The sequence below is a fragment of the Ranitomeya variabilis genome, chromosome 3 (genome assembly GCF_051348905.1).
Source record: "Ranitomeya variabilis isolate aRanVar5 chromosome 3, aRanVar5.hap1, whole genome shotgun sequence".
Classification (NCBI taxonomy): domain Eukaryota; kingdom Metazoa; phylum Chordata; class Amphibia; order Anura; family Dendrobatidae; genus Ranitomeya; species Ranitomeya variabilis.
The window spans coordinates 501,521,979-501,541,795 of NC_135234.1; the positions used below are offsets into that span (position 1 = coordinate 501,521,979).

The 19,817-nt window shown below is 42.8% G+C and overlaps 2 protein-coding genes across 11 annotated transcripts in view; one reads left to right on the forward strand and one right to left on the reverse strand.

Annotated features, from left to right (window-relative positions):
- Window positions 1-19,817, reverse strand: part of NF1 (neurofibromin 1) — a 373,185-nt gene that overhangs the window by 123,793 nt on the left and 229,575 nt on the right. The gene's annotated exons all lie outside the window — the stretch shown is intronic.
- Window positions 1,520-17,869, forward strand: OMG (oligodendrocyte myelin glycoprotein). 2 transcript variants are annotated; one of them, XM_077296838.1, is made up of 3 exons: window positions 1,520-1,623; window positions 12,630-13,371; window positions 16,317-17,869. In XM_077296838.1, the coding sequence occupies exons 2-3, from the start codon at window positions 13,273-13,275 to the stop codon at window positions 17,637-17,639; spliced, it is 1,422 nt and encodes a 473-aa protein (XP_077152953.1). In that variant the 5' UTR covers window positions 1,520-1,623; window positions 12,630-13,272; the 3' UTR covers window positions 17,640-17,869. The 2 variants fall into 2 exon arrangements, with proteins under 2 accessions (XP_077152953.1, XP_077152954.1); XM_077296839.1 differs by lacking the exons at window positions 1,520-1,623; window positions 12,630-13,371 and adding an exon at window positions 15,827-15,986.

The window sequence follows — 19,817 nt, forward strand, 5'->3', positions numbered from 1 at the left end:
ATGCACTTTACAGGGGCAGCACTACACAATATGCACTTTATGGGGGCTGCACTATACGATATGCACTATACAGAGGGTGCACTATACAATATGCACTATATGGGGGCTGCACTATACGATATGCACTTTATGGGGGCTGCATTACACTATATGTCGCTGCATTACACAATATGCATTGTATTATATTGTTGAAGACTATGGGGTGCATTATACAATATGGGGACATAATACTGCGTGGGGGCTGTGAAGGGACATCATAGTGCAGGGGGGCTGTGTGCGATCATGTCATGGGGGGGGCGCTGTGTCCGATTTTACCGCATGGGGATATCCTGTATGACCTGTGCTGCGACAAAAGGCGCAGGGTGCTGCATGGGGACATCATAAGGCGCAGGGGAACGTGCGTGGGACATCTTTCGGTGTGAGGGGCTGCGCGGGGACATCATAGCGTGAGGGGCTGCACGGGGGATTTCAAACTTGAGCAGTGTGGGGACATTATACTGCATGGGGGGCTGTGTGGGGACATCATACTGCACAGGGGGGCTGTATGAGGACATGATACTGCGCAGGAGGCTGTGTGGGGACATCATACTGCGCAGGAGGCTGTGTGGGGACATCATACCTTATGGGCAGTTGTAAGAGGTCATGCTGTGTGAGATGTGGGGGATATATTGCAAGGGAGCTTTGTGGGGACATACACGGGGACATCATACTGTGTAGGTGCATCATACTATGTGGGTGGGGGTTGTGTGAAGACATAACATTATAACATGGGGGGCTGAGGGTGGCTCTGTGGGGATATTACATTATGAGGGTGGCTTTGTAGGTACCTTATATTGTGTTGGTGGGGCTTTGCAGGGACATCATACTGCTGGAACCAGCAATGAGGATCCACACAGCGTGCAATGAGCACGATGAGAGGATTCACAAGTCTGGAATCAAATATAGTAACTGCAAATTGTGGCTTAAGACCAGACAACCCCTTTAACAGAGCGGGAACTGCATCCGAAAATGATAGAGCCTGCATGAGTTTTTGGACCGGAGAAAAATTTTTCAGACAAGATTACCTGCTAGGAAGCTTCTGACGGGGATGAGCGGGGAAGGAATGAAAGAGGAAGGGGATCAGTAATTACGTTGCCAAGTGCTCCGCATTTGTGCCTTAGCAGCAAGGATTACAAATAAGGTATAGATTTAATCTGATGTCAATTATCAATCTACCTACTGGCGCAGGTACCAGAATTTTTGGCACTTTGGAGTCAGATTATTGGTTGTAACTGTATTCACAAATGGAACTATGAGCATGGCATACTGTTGTTCCTGTCTGCATAAGCAGAAGGTTGAAGGACAGTATAAATTCAAGAAAATGTGCATCCTCTATTTACCGAAACTGTAATGCTTCTTTAATAAAGCTTACAAATGGCCAGGTCTTGGCAAAGTTCTAAACCATTGCAAACTATTACACTTCCTGGATCTCGTAGTACTTCCTTTTTATGCAACATCTATATAGTCAGTGCTACAAAGATAAAACTTCAGCCCCACTTACATTCATGCATGTAGAAAAGAAGAGCTGAGAAAGTCACTGAAAAAAGCAGGCGAGTACATTCTGGCAGACATCACTATTGAGAGGTCAGTTAATTGGCTAACACCTAATTATTACAGCTATATTGTGTTCCATTAACGTTGACTATTACACAATCAACCACTAGAAATCACAGGTTCCAAACAATTGTTTCTTTGCCAAAACTCATATTGTAGTTACCAATACGTATTAGACATAAGATGAAGCATTGTACTTGATTGTGTCAAGTTATCAGATCACTCAGACTTTTGTAAATTACACTGTCAAATATTTTCTTTACTGTTTGTAAGGGTTGTCTCATTACAGACATGTGTAGTACATTTACAGGATATCTAGTAAAGGTCGAATAAATGCAGTTCCCATCGCTAAGGCATACACCTAGCTAGCCCCAATCCATTGTTCCTTAGGCAAGGTTCAAACATTGCATTTTTTTCATGCAAATTTTAAGCTGTGTTTTATCATACCAGCAAATTCTATTAGGTTTCAGAAATCTCCTGCGCACACATTGTTTTTTTTTTCTGACTGATTTTGAAAACTGTTTTTGCAGACTGCAGAATGTCACTTCTTTCAGCATTTATTCACCAATAGGAAACAATGGGCAAGTGCAAAAACACAGCAAACAATGCAGGTATCAGTTTTTGCTAAAAAGGAAAGAAAAGCCAGCTCACCAATGCTTCAAGATGCATGGAACTCCGTCCTGATGAGATGTAAATGCATATAGGGAAAGAAAAACGATGTTCCAGCTCCTTTGGATAAAATTCTTCAAATTTATTCAGGAAAGAAATATATCTGGGTACCGTGTTAATTTATTCAGACACTGTAAAACATGACATGCTCCTAGACCGTACTATAGCACACTCTGGGATAAAGAGCGATGCGTTTCCATCGCAAAAGTGTTCTTTATCAAAGCTGCTATCCCCCAGGACCCGCACATTTTATTGATATACTGAGCCAATCAATCACCTGAAACATGTTACATGGTATGTAAAGTCCTGAAGGTGTTCATGAAAAACAGACAAAACCATAATCACATAACATTAACATATAACAAAACACCATATAAGTGCAATTAAAATACAGACAACATATCACAAGCTGCTATTAATAGTGAAACAATTTCATTTCATCTGTTTAGCCCATTTGGAAATCTGGTGCGAGTTTTTAATTTTCTCAATGTGCATCCCACACATTGCATGCAGTGCAATCAAAATTATAGATGACATGATTTTGTATTGTAATTCTTTTATGTAACATTTCTGAGTATTATGATAGTTACGGAAAAGCTTATTATTAGTGATTTACATACAGGTCTTACAGTTGGTAGTACCGCATTTATAACTACCTTTAATGTCAAGCCAGGTGCCCTGAGAAGTTTTTGATAGGAACATGCTAGGGGATAGTGCGTTTACCAAAGTGGGGACTCTTCTCGCAACTACTGGTATATTGCATCCTGATTGCATTATAGATACTAGGGTGGGATCTTCATGAAGTATGGGAAAGAATTTATTAATGACACGTCTAATCTGATAAAATAGAGGACTGTATTGAAGACACAAAAAAGGTTTATTGGCCAAAGGGTTTTTTTTTTCTGGAAAAGTAATCACTCTGGGGAGAAATCAATTCCTCGTGATTCTTTGATGATACCGCATTTAATGCCCTATTCAGCATCCAATTAAAGGGAATCTTTCACCACCGGAGCCGCAGCAGGAAGAAGAGGATGTCATCGTATGAAGATAGGAAGCGCCGGACCGCAACGCCCATCGGACCGGACCGCAACGGGACCGTCCCTGGGTGAGTATAATATAACCTGTTTTTCTTACCTTTCAGTTTACATCAGGGGCTTATCTACAGTATTACAGAATGCTGTAGATAAGCCCCTGATGCCGGTGGCTTTAGCTCATATACTTTTTTGGGGCTGACAGATTCTTTTTAAGATATTTTCTATTTCTGAGTTTTAATTCCGCATCTAGATTATTGTTGTTACTAAAATTCCTTTTGATTTTGGTAAACTCCCCTACAGGAATTGATCTAATAGTGTGCTTGGGGTGGCTGCAAGTTGCGTTAAGAATGGTATTACCAACTAATGGTTTAGAATAGGTTTGTGCAGCAATCTTTTGGTCATGCACACCCCAAAGTCTGAGATCCAAAAACAAAATTTGATGATTATCAAACGTGTAAATCTGAGGTTAAGTCCATTGGAATTGAGATAACTGATGAAGTCTGATATGGCAGATACATCTCCCCTCCAAATGAGGAGGGTATCATCGATGTATCTGCAGTACCAGACGACTAAGGACATGAATGTATTAGGAATATAAAATAGATTGTGAAATTCCAAAAAAGCCATAACCAGATTTTCTAGGGAAGGTGAAAACTTGGCACCCGTGGCCGCCCCGATGTGCTGCACATAATAATGCTGGTCAAATGAAAAAAAACTATGGGTTAAGAAAAAAAGTGACTTGGAGAATAAAATTAAATCCAGAGACTAATTACTATATTTGACAAGATGAAAATTAATAGATTCCATGGCTTTAGTGTGCAGTATACATGAGTATAATGTTATTACGTCACAACTCAACCAAGAGTAATCAGAGGACCAAACTTTGCAAGATAAGGCACTAAGTATATCTCTTGAGTCTTTGATATAGCCAGGGACATGATGAACTAATGGCTGCAATAACGAGTCCAGCCATCCACATAAGTGGTCGTTGACAGAGCCTATCCCTAAGACTATTGATCTCATGGGAGGAAAACATTCCTGTTTATGTATTTTAGGTAGTCCATGCAGAATAGGTAATATGGGTTGACAGTTCCAAAAATTCGGCTTGCTTTTTTGACAACACTCAAAAATTCAGTCCATCCTTAATAATTTGATCCACTTCTGCTTTATACATTAGTGTAGGATTATTAGATAATTTTTCATATGTGGAAACATCCAAAAGCATTTCTTCAATTTTATTTTTATAATCTTCAGAGTTCATGATTTCTATCACACCACCCTTGTCTGAAATTTTTATAATTATGTCATCATGTGTTTGAGTTCGTGTAATGCTGTCAGGTCACCTATAAAATTGATTGCACTGCATGCAATAAAGAATATGTGGGATGCACATCGAGAAAATTAAAAACTCGCATTGCTGAATATTTAAATGATACAACTAATGCTGCGAGTACCAATACTAGTCGAAACGTTTCCTAACACTTTCCATATCAACACTCACGTAGTATGTGTTTCTTGTCAGGTATGAGGATTAGAACGGGTTAATAAACCCTTGCGGGGTGGTGATATTAGACGCCAGTTACTGACTTGTGAAGCCTATTGGGATTTATAATTTGGGCACCATGGTTCCAAATGGGCTAAACAGACACAATGAAATTATGTTTCACTATTAATAGCAGCTTGTGATTATATTAAGTCTGTATTTTAAAAAGCCCCTTAGTGACAGAGCCAATTTGCTGCTTAACGACCAAGCCAATTTTTACAATTCGTACCACTGTCACTTTATGTGGTTATAACTCTGGAACGCTTCAACGGAACCCGGTGATTCTGAGATTGTTTTGTCGTAACATATTGTACTTCATGTTAGTGGTAAAAATTTCTTCTAAATGACTTGTGTTTATTTTTGAAAAAAACTGAAATATGGCAAAAATTTATAAAATTTAGCAATTTTCAAACTTTGAATTGCTATGCCCTTAAATCAGAGAGATATGTCACACAAAATACTTAAATAACATTTCCTACATGTCTACTTATTATGATATACATGATTATGGGGTAGCTTTCTTGCCTTAACGGTCACATGGATAAGGGTACGTGCTCACGATCTGGAATAGCAGCGTTTCAGGTTACCAATACAGCGGATGGGAATTATAGGAATCCCATGCCCACTGTGCGTCTATTTGATGCTGCGTAAATTCACCCGTAGTGTGGGTTTACGAGCCACAGCATGTCAATCTGCAACGGAGACTAGAATCTCCACTATGCCGTCTCACCCATAGCAATTCATTAGATGCGGTAACTCCGCACAGTTCACTGAAAACAACATTTACCTGCGTGATTAGAAAGCAGTGAAAATACGCTGCGTGCAAAACGCTGCTATAACCTGATCATGGGCACATAGTCTTTTAGAAACAATAGACTGAAGACATTCATTGACTTTTATAGTAGAGAGCTGTGGGCACGCTCTGTGCAAAAGTCACTGTGCAGGGAAGGAGTGTGGGTGACCTGTGACTAACCCCTATTGTGGAAGGTGTGGATTTTGTGTTGGCCATTTTTTGCCGATACCTTTCAGTGCATTCTCCTTTGACAATAGTAAGACTGCTGAGAAGTGATTTGTACAAAACAGGAAGTGTCAGTCTGTTGTGAGCACTCAGTTTGGAAAGTGTAAAATTGCAGGTTTTTAAATATAAACGCCAACATCGAGAAACACCAAGGTTAATTACCGGTAGCAGTTTTTTCCGGAACCCATGACAGCACACCAGAGAGAGGGATCCGCTCAGACAGGACAAGAAACCTAACAAATAAAATGGTGGTACCTCTCCCCTACTTCAGTTGGGTTACAGAGCATAAGAGGACATCCAGTTAATTTACACACATAACCAACACCACATTATAAAAAACACCCAAACTATAGTGCACACCCAAAAGGTGACATGGGGGGAATATACGGGTGCTGTCATGGGTTCCGGAGAAAACGGATACTGGTAAGTAACCTTGTTTTTTTCCCTTCATCCATGACAGCACAAATGAGAGATTTTTGGATTAACTAAACACCTTAGAGAGAGACTACCACTTGCAGCACCCTTCTACCAAAGGTCAAGTCAGCAAAGGAGGATATATTCAGTCTGTAGTGCTTAAAGAAAGTAGATGGTGAGGACCAGGTACCGGCCTTACAGATCTGATCAATTGATACCGCCTTTTCTGCCCAGGAGGGAAGCCTGATTTTCCTCATGACTGCTGGAATCATCGCTATTGGGGTAAATGCATAGGCCACTCAACATCCAAGGAATCTGGAGAGCATTCACTGCAAATGGTTTATCCCTTGGGTTTAAGGAACATAAGTTCCTCACTTTCCTGGTGTGTAAACTGTCAAACAGATCTATATCCGGCCACCCCAATGCCCATACTATCTGCTGGAAAATTTGGGAATTTAGAGACCATTCTCCCGGTCCAATTTTCTTGCGACTCAGGATGTCTGCCTTTATGTTGTCTATTCCTATGTGAAGAACCATAAGGGACAGTAGGTGGTGTTCCGCTAGCTGGAGTAGGATGTCTGCTGCCATCATTAGGGTATGGGACCTTGTTCCCCCCCGGTGTTTGATTTAATCAAGACTGAACGATTGTCCGTCTTGACTCGGACACGGCGACCCCGGAGAAAGGGGAGAAAGTGTCTCAAGACTCTTTCCACACCCCACAGCTCTTCAAGTTTGAACCCTGGCCCCTCTCTAGAGATCACTAGGCCCCCTGAACTGAGTGAGACCTCAGATGTGCCCCCCATCCGGTGTTACTCGCATCTGTCATGATAATGCCCTCCACTGGTCTTATCCACTGGACCCCTGACAACAAATGCTTTCTGACTGTCCACAAAGACAGGGAATCCCTTATAGCAGAAGAAACATGTAACTTTCCCTCTAATTGCCCTTTTAACGACCTCTTTGCAGACAGGACCTCCAACTGTAGCTGCCTTAGGTGACATTGGGCCCATCTTACTGCCGGGATACAAGATATTAGGGATCCTAGCAAGGACATTGCTTTTCTTAGTGTCATTTTTGGCTAATGTATCGATGACAGTGCCAGGGCAATTATATTTGCTACTTTGTCCTCTGGTATGGTACAGATCTGGCGCTTGGAGTCTAAAAACAACCCCAGGAAGGATTGTATCCTTTCCGGTTTTAGTCTGGATAGGAGGGTATTTACCATCCAGCCCAGCTCTTCCAGAACCACCGTCACCTCCCTCACCTGCTCTGCACAGTGATCTTCTGACCTTCCAACTATAAGGAAGTCGTCCAGGTACGGGATGATAAATGTGTTCTGAGACCAAAGGTAGGCAATCACCTCAGATATTACCTTGGTAAATACTCTCGGAGATGCTGACAGTCTGAATGGAAGGACTGTATACTGGTAATGCCTGACCTGTCTCTGGACATACAGAGCCACCCTCAGGAATATTTGATGGTCCCGATGGATTGGGATGTGATAATAGGCATCCTTTAAGTCAATAACCACCATGAAACCATTCGGGAATAACAGCTTTATAGCTGTAATCACTGACTCCATCTTCAAGGAATAATTCACAATCCATTGGTTGAGCTTCTTCCGGTTGATGATAGTTCTCAGAGAACCATCCAGCTTCTTTATCAAAATAGAGGGGGGAATAAAATCCCTTTCCTATCTCCTCTACTGGGACTTCGAACAGAACCCGCTTTTGTAAGAGTCCCAAGATTTCTGCCTCCAGGGCCAGCTGTTCTCTTGGCGATTTCCTGTGGGGTGTTAATACAAAGGTCTGGTGAGGTGGATGGACAAAGTCTATCTTCAGACCGTCTTTGATGATACCTAAGATCCAGTGACTGAGGGAGATGTTCACCCAGGTATGGAGAAAGAGGGAGAGCCTTCCCGCTATCGCTGACCGGACGTCATTGGGAGGGCTTTTTAGAAGATGTAGCGGGTTCCCTGAACATATATCTGGACTCCTTTCCATCCTTGAACTCCCAGAGGACGTCCCCTATTACACTTCCTCCTCCAAAAAGAAGTCTTCCTAGCTTCAGCCGGGAAATGAGGGAATCTCTTCTTTTTTTCACCTGCCTTCTCCAAAATGTTTCCAGCTTTTGCCCAAAGAGAAACTAGCCATCACATGGGATGGAGCAGAGTCTATTTTTTGAAGGAAGGCTACCAGACACTGCGCTTAGTAACCCGATGTTTACCCTGGTTACAAGCGAACGCATCGCTGGATCGCTGTCACACACAACGATCCAGCGATGACAGCGGGAGATCCAGTGACGAAAGAAAGTTCCAAACGATCTGCTACGACGTTCGATTCTCAGCAGGATCCCTGATCGCTGCTGCGTGTCAGACACTGCGATATCGTATGGATATCGCTGGAACGTCACGGATCGTACCGTCGTAGCGATCAAAGTGCCACTGTGTGACAGTACCCTTAGATTATACTCACCCAGTGGCGGTCCTGGTTCAGGTCCGATGGGCATCGCGGTCCGGTGACTCCCATCTTAACACGATGTCGTCATCCTCCTTGCCTCCTGTCGCGGCTTGAGCACAGGCGTACTTTATCTGCCCTGTTAGGGCAGCGTAAATTACTGCAGTGCGCAGGTGCTGGGCCTCCCTGACTTTTCCCGGCGCCTGCACACTGCAGTACTTTGCTCTGCCCTCAACAGAGCAGATAAAGTATGCCTGTGCAGGAGCCGCGACAGGAAGACAAGTTGGTTATGTCATCGTATGAAGATAAGATGACATCGTATGAAGATGGGAGGCGCCGGACCGAGACTTGCGACGCCCATCGGACCAGGACCGCCCCTGGGTGAGTATAATCTAACCTCTTTTTCTCATCTTTCAGGATACATCGGGGGATTATCTACAGCATTACAGAATGCTGTAGATAAGCCCCTGATGGCGGTGGCAGCAGTTTATAGGGCCAAAATGAGGTGACATTCCCTTTAACAATTAGTTAACTTTTTAAAGAAACATTGCATTCTTTAACTTCATCGAGTTAAAGAAAGTTTTGTGGAATCATTAAAATGCAGTATAGTGAAGCAAGAAAAAAAAAAAAAAAAAACTATTCACATCTTTATTTTCCAGGCAACATGCAAAATCTGCAGCCAGAGGAACATGCACTAAAGTGCATTTTCAAACCTGTGTATGTAGGAGTGAAAACAAAATGGAGCACATTACAAAAAAGATGGTGACAAACCTCTCTCCAGCTCCCTCACAGTTCTAAAAGGATTACGTGTTTTATTAGCAGAGGGAGGAAACCACTAAAGCAGAACACAACTCTTTTTATAGGTATATGCAAAGAAAAGTTTATCATAAAAACACATTTCACTTCCTATAACATGCATCACAATAGATTACAGACATGAAAAACTATAGTGAGACGTGCTGCTAATCCAGTTACAACTTCATTGATGACCAGCTTCTTACATTTATTAAAGGGAATCTGTCAGTAAGTTTTGCTATTTAACTTGAAAGCTGCATAATTTAGGGAAAAAGAACTCAATTCCAGTTATGTGCCACTTATCAGGCTGTGTGCTGTAGTTTCAATGCAATCAATGTTTTATCAGCAAGCTAATCTGTGTAACTCCGCCCCCACAACCGATTGGCAGCTTGCTGATAATGCAGTAAACACAGGAAGCTGCCAATCAGGGATGTGGGCGGGGTTATACACAGCTCAGTATTCTGACCGAGAAAACAGAAATTTTATCAAAAATGTATCAAAAGTCAGTAATACTTTGCTGGAATCAGGCTCTCTGCCCCAACATCAGGTTATTCTCTGATTACATTGAAAGGAAAAAAAAAAAAGGCAATTTCTCTTGCGGGTACGCTGAGTTATGTGCAGATTTTTTCCAAAGACTTGCATTAGATGCGAAAAAGGTAAAAAAACACAAAAGCGCCTTTAGTCTATTTCCACTGAAGAAACACACTCAGTGTTGTCAAAGCGAAGAAGCATTAAAAACAAACTGATTTAATAACATTTAGAAACAAAAACCGAAGCGGCAAAAGCGCAAGTTAAAAAAATGCACTGAAAAATGTAATGGAAGAGAACAAGTAGCCTAATTTACCCATATTCACGAGTTCAAGAAGCTGCATTTCACAGTACAGCAAAAGCTAAGATTTCCGAGGTCTCATGCACAAGCTTTTTTTCTGAATGAATTTGAGCAGTGCAGCATTTCTGAGAATCTGCAGCATGTCACTTCTTTCAGCTTTTTTTCACTAATAGAAAGCAATGACTAAGTGCAAAAATACTGAAAAATGCACGTACTATAGACAAATCACATGTGACCATGCCTTAAAAACACAGGTAAAAAAGAAAACTGAAAAAAAAAAAAACACAGAAAAGTAAATAGAAAAAAGCCCGCAAATAGCTGCACTGTGTACACATTGTTTATACCGCTAAGGGTTTTAGCTGCAGAAAAAAGGGGAGAAAAAATACCACGTATGAACAGAGCCTAATAGGTGCAGAAATGCTGCAGAAAATCTGCCACATCAAAAACTCACCAAATACTCATGGAGGGAAGGAAGCCCAAGATTATATGCACATGTTGCAGATTTGACTGTGGAATTTTCTTTGCAGATTCTACATTTCTTGGCAGAAAAAGCAGGTCAGAATCTGCGCCTCAGGCCATGTTCACATGCTGTGTTTTTACAGTTTTTTTTATGCAAATGTTCAGCTGCATTTTACAGTAGCAGCAAAGTCTACAAGATTTCAGAATTTTCATGCACACAGGTTGGTTTTTTATGTCCTCAGTATTTTGTATAATACCTTGGTTTTTGCAGAATGCAGCAGGTCACTTCTTTCAGCGATTTTTCACCTATTGAAAGCATGGGTAGTGCAAAAGACTCTGTAAACTGCTGCAAAAACAAAAGTATCAGGTTTTGCTGCGTTTTGGGGCCAAAACCTGATGAAATTGAATCAGTTTACTTTTTTTATGCACTAAACTTTATCAGCATGCACAAGAGAAATGTAACATGACAAAAATGCAGGGAAAAAAAACACCAAAAAAACTAAGCAAAATTTGCATTTTATTTTTTTTTAAAGCAGGTGCCAAGAGAGCAAGGTCTACCTGTGGAAAAGTATGCATCAAAAACGCAACGTGTGAATATAGCCTAAGGTTATGTTCACGCTTGGCGTTGCTTTTTTTTTTACTGCTAAAAAGATGCATTTTACCTTACCAGAAAAGCTGTGAGATTTCAGAGACCTCATGCACACACAGATGTATTTATCCTGACTCAATTTGAGCACTGCAGCGTGTCAATTCTTTCAGCATTTTTTAGAAAGCAACGAGAGCAAAAACGTTGAAAAACATGCAGTATTTGTGCTGTGCAATGCTTTTGGTGAATAAAACTAACTTACGGTAATTAACATGTACCATAGACAAATCACACACATAATCTGCCTGAAAAAAACGCAGCAAATAATAGAAAAAACAGCTATTTGCTGTGTTTTATGCGCAGCATTTTTATTGCCAAGAGTGAAAGTTATCCGCAGAAAACCAGAAACACCACATGTGAACATAGCCTTACAGTTCTTCCTAAGAAAAATTCATAAATAAACTGACAACTGAGTGTTACCATACGTGTGAGAACTTAAACATAGTGTCCAACTGTTGCCTGTGCCAGACTGCGCAAGAACATGCCCTTTAAGGGCAAAGACAGATGGCCATATTTGTCGGGACATGGTCACATAGCACTGCATGGACTGGCTCGGCACCTCTCCTGACCGAAGCAGGACAGATTGATGTATTCAATGTAGCGGTCAGGCTAAGGTCAGAAGAGCAGACGGTCAGTCTGAGGATTTCAATGCGATTGTCGCACGAGAAATACGCCAGCTTGTCTTCCCCCTAACGAAGGGAACGGTAACAGCAGCAGTCAATTTAGTCATATTTTAATAGGAATAACAGAGGAACAACACACGGACTTTGAAGAAAGATGCTCCAGAACGCTCTTTCCAAAAATGAAAGTATTTAACTGAAGGAAACAAGACATGATAGTCGACAGATCCTCTATAGCAGTGTTTTCTAAACCCCAACAGATAAGATTATCTGGATTTCCCCAGCGAGAGAAATCTGTGACCGTTTTGATGCCTTGAGAATAATTCCATCACTTGTGGAATACTAAGGAAACCCTGAAAACCATGTGTTGGGGGCCGTGAGGCCTGGAGTTTGGGAATCACTGCTATATAGTATAAAGGTAAAAAAAGGGGTCTTGCTATGGCTCTTGCACCTGGTGTTTTATTTAGATTGGCTACACAGGTTTTTTTTGTTTTTTTTTAAAAAGGCCAAAGTTTTTACAAAAGCTTTATACGATTTCCCCTTTTGCTTTCAGATGGACAGAGCACAAGACTACAATAATGGACCAGCAGAGGAACAATCAGGCCAGTATCTCTGGCTTGCTGGTGCATTGGTTGGAGGGTTTTTAATACTTATGGTAATCATATTGATAGGCATTATTTTATGGAAGTTTCTTAAAAATCGAAATACATCACATGACCAAACCTGGGCCGGGCCATCCCCACTGGCAGATGGAAATGTTCAAGAAGAAGGACACTGTATGAACAGTGGCATCTTGGGCAGAAATATGTCCTTCTCACATATAAGCATATCACCAATAATAAGTGATGAATACCATGCAGAACAGGAAATCCACCATGGAATGAATGGAGAAATTAACCACGAAAATTTTGAGGAAGACGAAAATGCAAAAACTTTAACATCTATTTCAACTATTGTCCCAATTATACCAGCAGAACCAAGCAAAAATGCAAGTCTCATATCGGAAACCAAGAGGTTTCCACAAACCCGCGAAAGTGACTTAAATGGTCAAGTGTTTCCACCACCTCCAGTTGATCTTCCCCAAGAATTTCCACTGCCTCCACCACCAAGTGTATATCCTGAACAAGACGTAAAAGACAACCAACTGCAAACTTTTCCAAAAGTGAATTCACACCAGCAAGATCACAACCACACTCATGAGCCAAACCACAGCCCAAAAAGTGACATGGATGCTCCTCACGTCACAAACAACTTGGAAGACCAACTTCCGCCACCACCTCCACCAGACTTTTGAGGTAAGCACACATTTGTACAAACATCTGTCATTTGCAAGTTCACTACTGATCACATATCTCCAACTTAAGAATAAGGGATCTGAATTGTCAATAATGTCAACCTGAGGCAGCAGTAACTTAAAATACAGTCTTAAAATGCGCCAGACTAATCACAGTGGTGCACCTGGGGCATGTGTAAACTACGGTAAGTCTAAATTTAGGCCATTAGGTTACTTTGCGCCAGAAATCTACATGGTAACCCACTGTTTCAGATAACTCACACTCCTTCTCAGTAAGGTCTTGTTCCCTGGTAGGACAAGACAAAGAAAGTGTCTAAAATACATAAATATGCAAGTCATGAAGGACAGCTCTTGAGGAAAATTGGACCAGAATTCTGGTGTATTTAGCTTGATAAATCTCTCACATTGCATACAGGAGGTGGAAAATCATACTTCTCATGGGGTCTCTGGAACCTGGGGATCACCTTCTTCCAGCACTGCTTAGAGGAGTTAGTGGGCAGCACTGGTGAATAATCTCACCGGGGGTCATCCGCTCCAAAGACTGGGCCAACTATCTCTGGAGGAGGGTCCAGATGGGTTCTGTCCCATAGGGGAGTACTAAACTAAACTGATGGAGACATCGATGACTACTGTTACAACAACCACTTTAACTTTTCTCTAACTTAAAGAGGTTTTCCCATAAACAGAGTACACTTTAAGCAATATATCTAGTAATAAAAAATAGTTCCACAATTGGAAGTGTTAAATAAAAATGTTCAACTGCTGAGAATTCTATAAATGTGCCCCTGCTGTGTACTGTGTAATGGCTGTGTCTGATCATGCAGGAACATGGTTTGGTCTGCAGTCCCCTGCTTGTTCAGTCTGTCGTGATGAATGCAGTGTTAACTGTAGACACCACACAGTTACATTTCCAGCTTCTGCCAAGGTGCCAATTAGGACTAGCATTTGCCACTAGATCATTTTTATCTTCAGTTCAGTGTATTACATCAGTTTGAGATTTTCAGTGCACATTGAATAACTGTTCTTTATTTATATGGAAATTAAAACCATGTCCCCCCATGAACAAGGTACATTTTAATCAATAGATCTTCAAATAAAAATTCTTTCTTGCTTCCTCCCCTGACAAGGAGCCCTAGTATGAGAGAGAGAGATGGACTGTGCAGTAACAGTGTAGGAGTGGTGGCCTGTATATAATAGGTTATGTGAAATGTGAACCAGGTACTGCAGTTTTAGGGTATAGTGTGATATGGTAATGTAGGGCACAGGGTAGAGATATAGATTAGGATTTGGGACACAATATAACGGTAATAGGCTTAGTACATACTGATATGAGGGAGTAACTGTAGTTCGCTAAGACATAGGAAAAGATACAGTTAACGGTTAGGACTTGCCCATAGTGGGAGGGGAAGCTCTAATACAAGAGGACTACTTCCTGATAGTCAGACAGGAAATAGAGTAGCCAAGGTCAAGTTCAAGTGCAGTGGGCTGCTAGCATCAGCAAGTATCTATTCATAGCAGTGGAAGGCCTTACTACTAGAATCCCTTGAGTACATTCCTGCAACGTCCAGAGCTTAGGGCTCGGTATGGGTACTATGGAGAGTGCCATATACTCTGGCGTACAGGAGACTATGGACGTGAAACCGTGAGAAGGGAAGGTAAAGGACACCGGGTGGACTGCGAGACTGGACGGGAAGTCCCAGGGGCTGAAATATCCAGTGCACATAGAGAAAGTCCAGGAGGGACGGATAGCGATGCTGAGGGCGTGCTGTGTTAAGGAAACAAGAAACGGGAAGTGTGGTTCCCAATACTGTGTGTTGCAAGCTGATGAACTTGAACTGTGCAGTCAACTGTTGGTTGCTGAAGTGAACCGGTTATTCCTTGGTCTATGTATGGTGGCTCCTGAAGACGAAGGCCTGGAGAAGGGAAAGGTTTGCAGCCTACAAGTGAGTGTGATGCGTTCCACACGTGATAGCACATTGAGACTGGGACAAAATTTTCCTGTAAAGTGTCAGGGCGTTATGGAGCAGCAGCTCGGTCATGGCTACTGCTCGCAGTTATTTTACAACAGCTCATACACATATTAGCACAATACTTAATGCATTCTTGAACTTCAGTGGAAGAACCATAACTATTGATTAACAAAATATAATGCTGTCTAACATTCTCACAGATTTAACCTGAAAATGAGATGTAGGACCAAACTTTAATCATATAGATGCCACATCCATAGCTGACCCTCCACAAATAGAAAAAGGCAAGAAAATGTATAGTCAGACTGACACAATCACTGGGCAGCTCCAGTAGGGTTAACACCAAGTAACTGATGTTACAGTGAAGCTCTGACATTTCATGTATCCCCCCCCCCATGAATGCTAGCAATTAGACATCACACTGGCTGCTGGATTGGCTGTGATACGCTTCCAATAAATTAGAGTCAGCACTAGCAGCAGTTCTGCAGTCCTCCGAATAGCTGATCAGATGTATGCAGAGATCCCGCACACAGCCGCACAATGCAGCCAAAAGGCAGAAGCAGCAAGCAACTATAGAGGACAGCTGGAGCCACTTTATAACTGGCTGCATTGACTATGTATTGATTCTGGATGGGAAAACCAAGTGGTAAGTACGTCTTATTTAGGACTAAGCTGACAGAGGTCATAGGATGTAATATTGCTTGCATGCACGACTGTGGTATTGCTGCAGTTACCTTAGGCACATGTGCTTCAGGACAGTAGCATCAAGGAAAGTGTATCATTACACATAATATAATAATATATACAGACGCGCACATTTTTTAGCTTGTCTAGTACCTATAAAAGAAAAATGTAAAACTAAAGATTAGTAACTACTTCTTCAATAAGGTCACATTAAAAGCTCATTTTCGGCTATTGTTTAGTACAATATTTGTGGTGTCAATGATAAAAGAGGCTGATTTTCATGTCATTGCAGGCAAGGATGGGATATCGATCAACACTCTTCCCAGGACTCCTGATTGTGTTCTGCGCTGTACCAAACATTTTCTGCCTCTGTCCCCTGATGTGTGCCTGCTCTGTAAAGAACAGAAGTGTGGACTGCTCCGGCAGCAGTCTGACTGCATTGCCACACGGACTCCAAGACAATATCACACAGCTAAATTTGTCTCAAAATCACTTGACTAATTTAGACCACCAATTGACTCGGTTCACCAATTTAAGAGCACTTGATCTCTCGCACAACTTGCTAAGGAGCCTGCCGTCTCACTTGCCGAGGTCTCTGTGGGAAGTGTATGCCGCACACAACAACATCACAAGGCTTCATAAGCTGGACACCGCTTACCAGTGGAACCTGAAGGTGCTAGACCTCTCCAAGAACAGCCTGCAGAGGACAATCTTTATTAACAATACACTGATCAGTCTGCAGTTGCTGAACCTCAGCCACAATCAGCTCTGGACTGTTCCCACCAACATGCCAAGCAATGTACACACCATTGACTTATCCCACAACTCTATAACTCAGATCCTACCTGGGACACTGGTAAGAATGCCTAAACTTCAAAACCTGTACCTGCACAACAACAGATTTACCTATATACCAAACCATGCTTTTGACCAAATGGTACATATAAAAGAGATCACTCTCCACAATAATCCATGGTCCTGTGAGGACAGAGAGAACATAGACTATCTAATCAAGTGGACTCATGCAACGAAAAGTCTCAATCCTTGTGCAAACACCACAAGGGAACAGATCACTGAACTCCTATTAACCCCATATGACGCGACAAATAAGGCAACGACTGATGAAATGCCATCGCTTACAACAACTCAGTCTCATTTTCTTGAGGTTCAAGAAATAAAACTGTACAAAAAGGTCCAGTTCTCCGAGGCTGTCCCATCCACTCCATTAATTAGCACAGACCATGTACTGCTTACAAGCATAGAAGACTCTCAGTTCACGGATGAAGGTTCTGCAGATGGGATGATCCATTTAGATTTTAACAATTTTGGAAAAGAGATGGATAATTTCCTAAGCTCAAATGAAGTAGAGGAAATTGAAATGTATAGCCCCACTGTGATCCTGAGCACCGATAATGGTATATCACATGTAATCCTGAGCACAGATAATGATGGAGCAAATAACGGTCTGGAGGTGGCCATGCCAAGCACAACTGTATCAGTAGAGGGACACAGCACAACAGTTAAACTCAATGATGTCCCTTCCTCTGCAGCACCTACAGCTGCATTCCTTCCAATCCCCTTTTTATTCACTCCTCTCATGCTTGGGAATGTATAAGGGCATGATTTAAACAGGGTAAGGTAAGAATAATGTATTTTTTTCACAAGCCTGAAACTAAATTTTAGCATTGTAGTATCCAACTCAAAGATGTCAAATTTGTAAATCCAGCTTTGCTTGAATACTGAATGAGACGGTGAATGCACCAAACCTCTGATCGCTGCTGATGTTATGTATGCCCACACAAATAACCAAGAGCTATTTTATTAAACTGCAGCTGAATGTTGTAACTGCTGAATTTGATTTTTCTTCTCTAACACACTTTTATATGTACTGTACATATATTTATAACACAGTTAATAGGATTCAGTAGGTTTCAACTTAAATAATAAGTACAGGCTGGTTGTAGTTGAAAGAAGGTAGACACTTTAGACCCTACTTTCCTGCCCACACTGACACACTGTCCTGTACATCCTGCCCCACACTGGCACACTGTCCTGTAACATCCCACAATGGCACACACTGTCCTGTAACATCCCACCCTGGCACACACTGTCCTGTACATCCCCCCCCCCCCCCCCCCCCCCCCCCCACACACACACACACACACACACACACACACGTACACTGTCCTGTACATTCCGCCCACACTGGCACACTGTCCTGTACATCCCCCCACACTGGCACACTGTCCTGTACATACCCCCATACTGGTACACTGTCCTGTACATTCCGCCCCACACTGGCACACTGTCCTGTAACATTCCACACTGTCCTGTAACATAACGCCCCACACTGGCACACTGTCCTGTACATCCCGCCCCGCTGTCCTGTAACATCCCACACTGGCACACTGTCCTGTACATCCCGCCCCACACTGGCACACTGTCTTGTAACATCCCGCCCCACACTGGCACACTGTCTTGTAACATCCCGCCCCACACTGGCACACTGTCCTGTACATCCCATACTGGCACACTGTCCTTTAACATCCCGCCCCACACTGTTCTGTAACATCCCGCTCCACACTGGCAGACTGTCCTGTACATCCCGCCCCACACTGGCACACTGTCCTGTACATCCCGCCCCACACTGGCACACTGTCCTGTACATCCCGCCCCACACTGGCACACTGTCCTGTACATCCCGCCCCACACTGGCACACTGTCCTGTACATCCCGCCCCACACTGGCACACTGTCCTGTACATCCCGCCCCACACTGGCACACTGTCCTGTACATCCCGCCCCACTGTCCTGTACATCCCGCCCCACACTGGCACACTGTCCTGTACATCCCGCCCCACACTGGCACACTGTCCTGTACATCCCGCCCCACACTGGCACACTGTCCTGTACATCCCGCCCCACCCTGGCACACTGTCCTGTACATTCTGCCCACACTGGCACATTGCCCTGTACATTAACACCCCTACACACACACACACACACACACAATGTTGCATATCGCCTTATACATTTCCATCATTTGTGGATTGCCCTGAATATCCCCCCTCACCCACACTTGTGGATTGCCCTGCACATAACCCCCACACACAATGATTCATTGCCCTGTAAATTCACCCCACCAATGGCGCCTTGTCCTGTACTTTACCACCTCACACACACTGGTACATTGAACTGTATATTACATCTCCCTTTCCCCACACCTCATTAGTGGATTGCCCTGTACATTCTTGCCAAATAAAGAGCAGCGACGACCATAGGACCAGATTGCAAGATTGCACCATATGCGAGTATAATAAAAGCTCTTTTTTGCGTTATGGAAAGCACATTGGGGTCATACATACAGAATTCTTGAATTCTGCATATAAGGACTTACAGGTGCTGGCCCTACTATACACAGGAAAAACCAGGTGACTGCTTACCTTTGAGCACTCGGGGAGTTAAAGAGGTTGTCCACTACTATCCTTAGGATCAATGTCTGATCGGACGCTGTCCAACACCCCCGTCAATCAGCTTTTCTCGGTGTCTGTGACGGCGGCTGGAGCTGCTCAACTGCAGAGCTGCTCCATTTTCAAATAGGGGCCATGACAGGGTACAGCACATCCGTCTCCTATTCAAATTACTAGGAGGTGGATATGCAGTACCCTGTTGCAACTGCTATCATGCCGCTGAGGCAACAAAAACTAAATCTTCGAGCAGTTACAGATACGCGGAGACCACCCGAGTGTGCTCGGGAAAACCAGAGCAACGAGTATACTCGCTCATCACTAGTA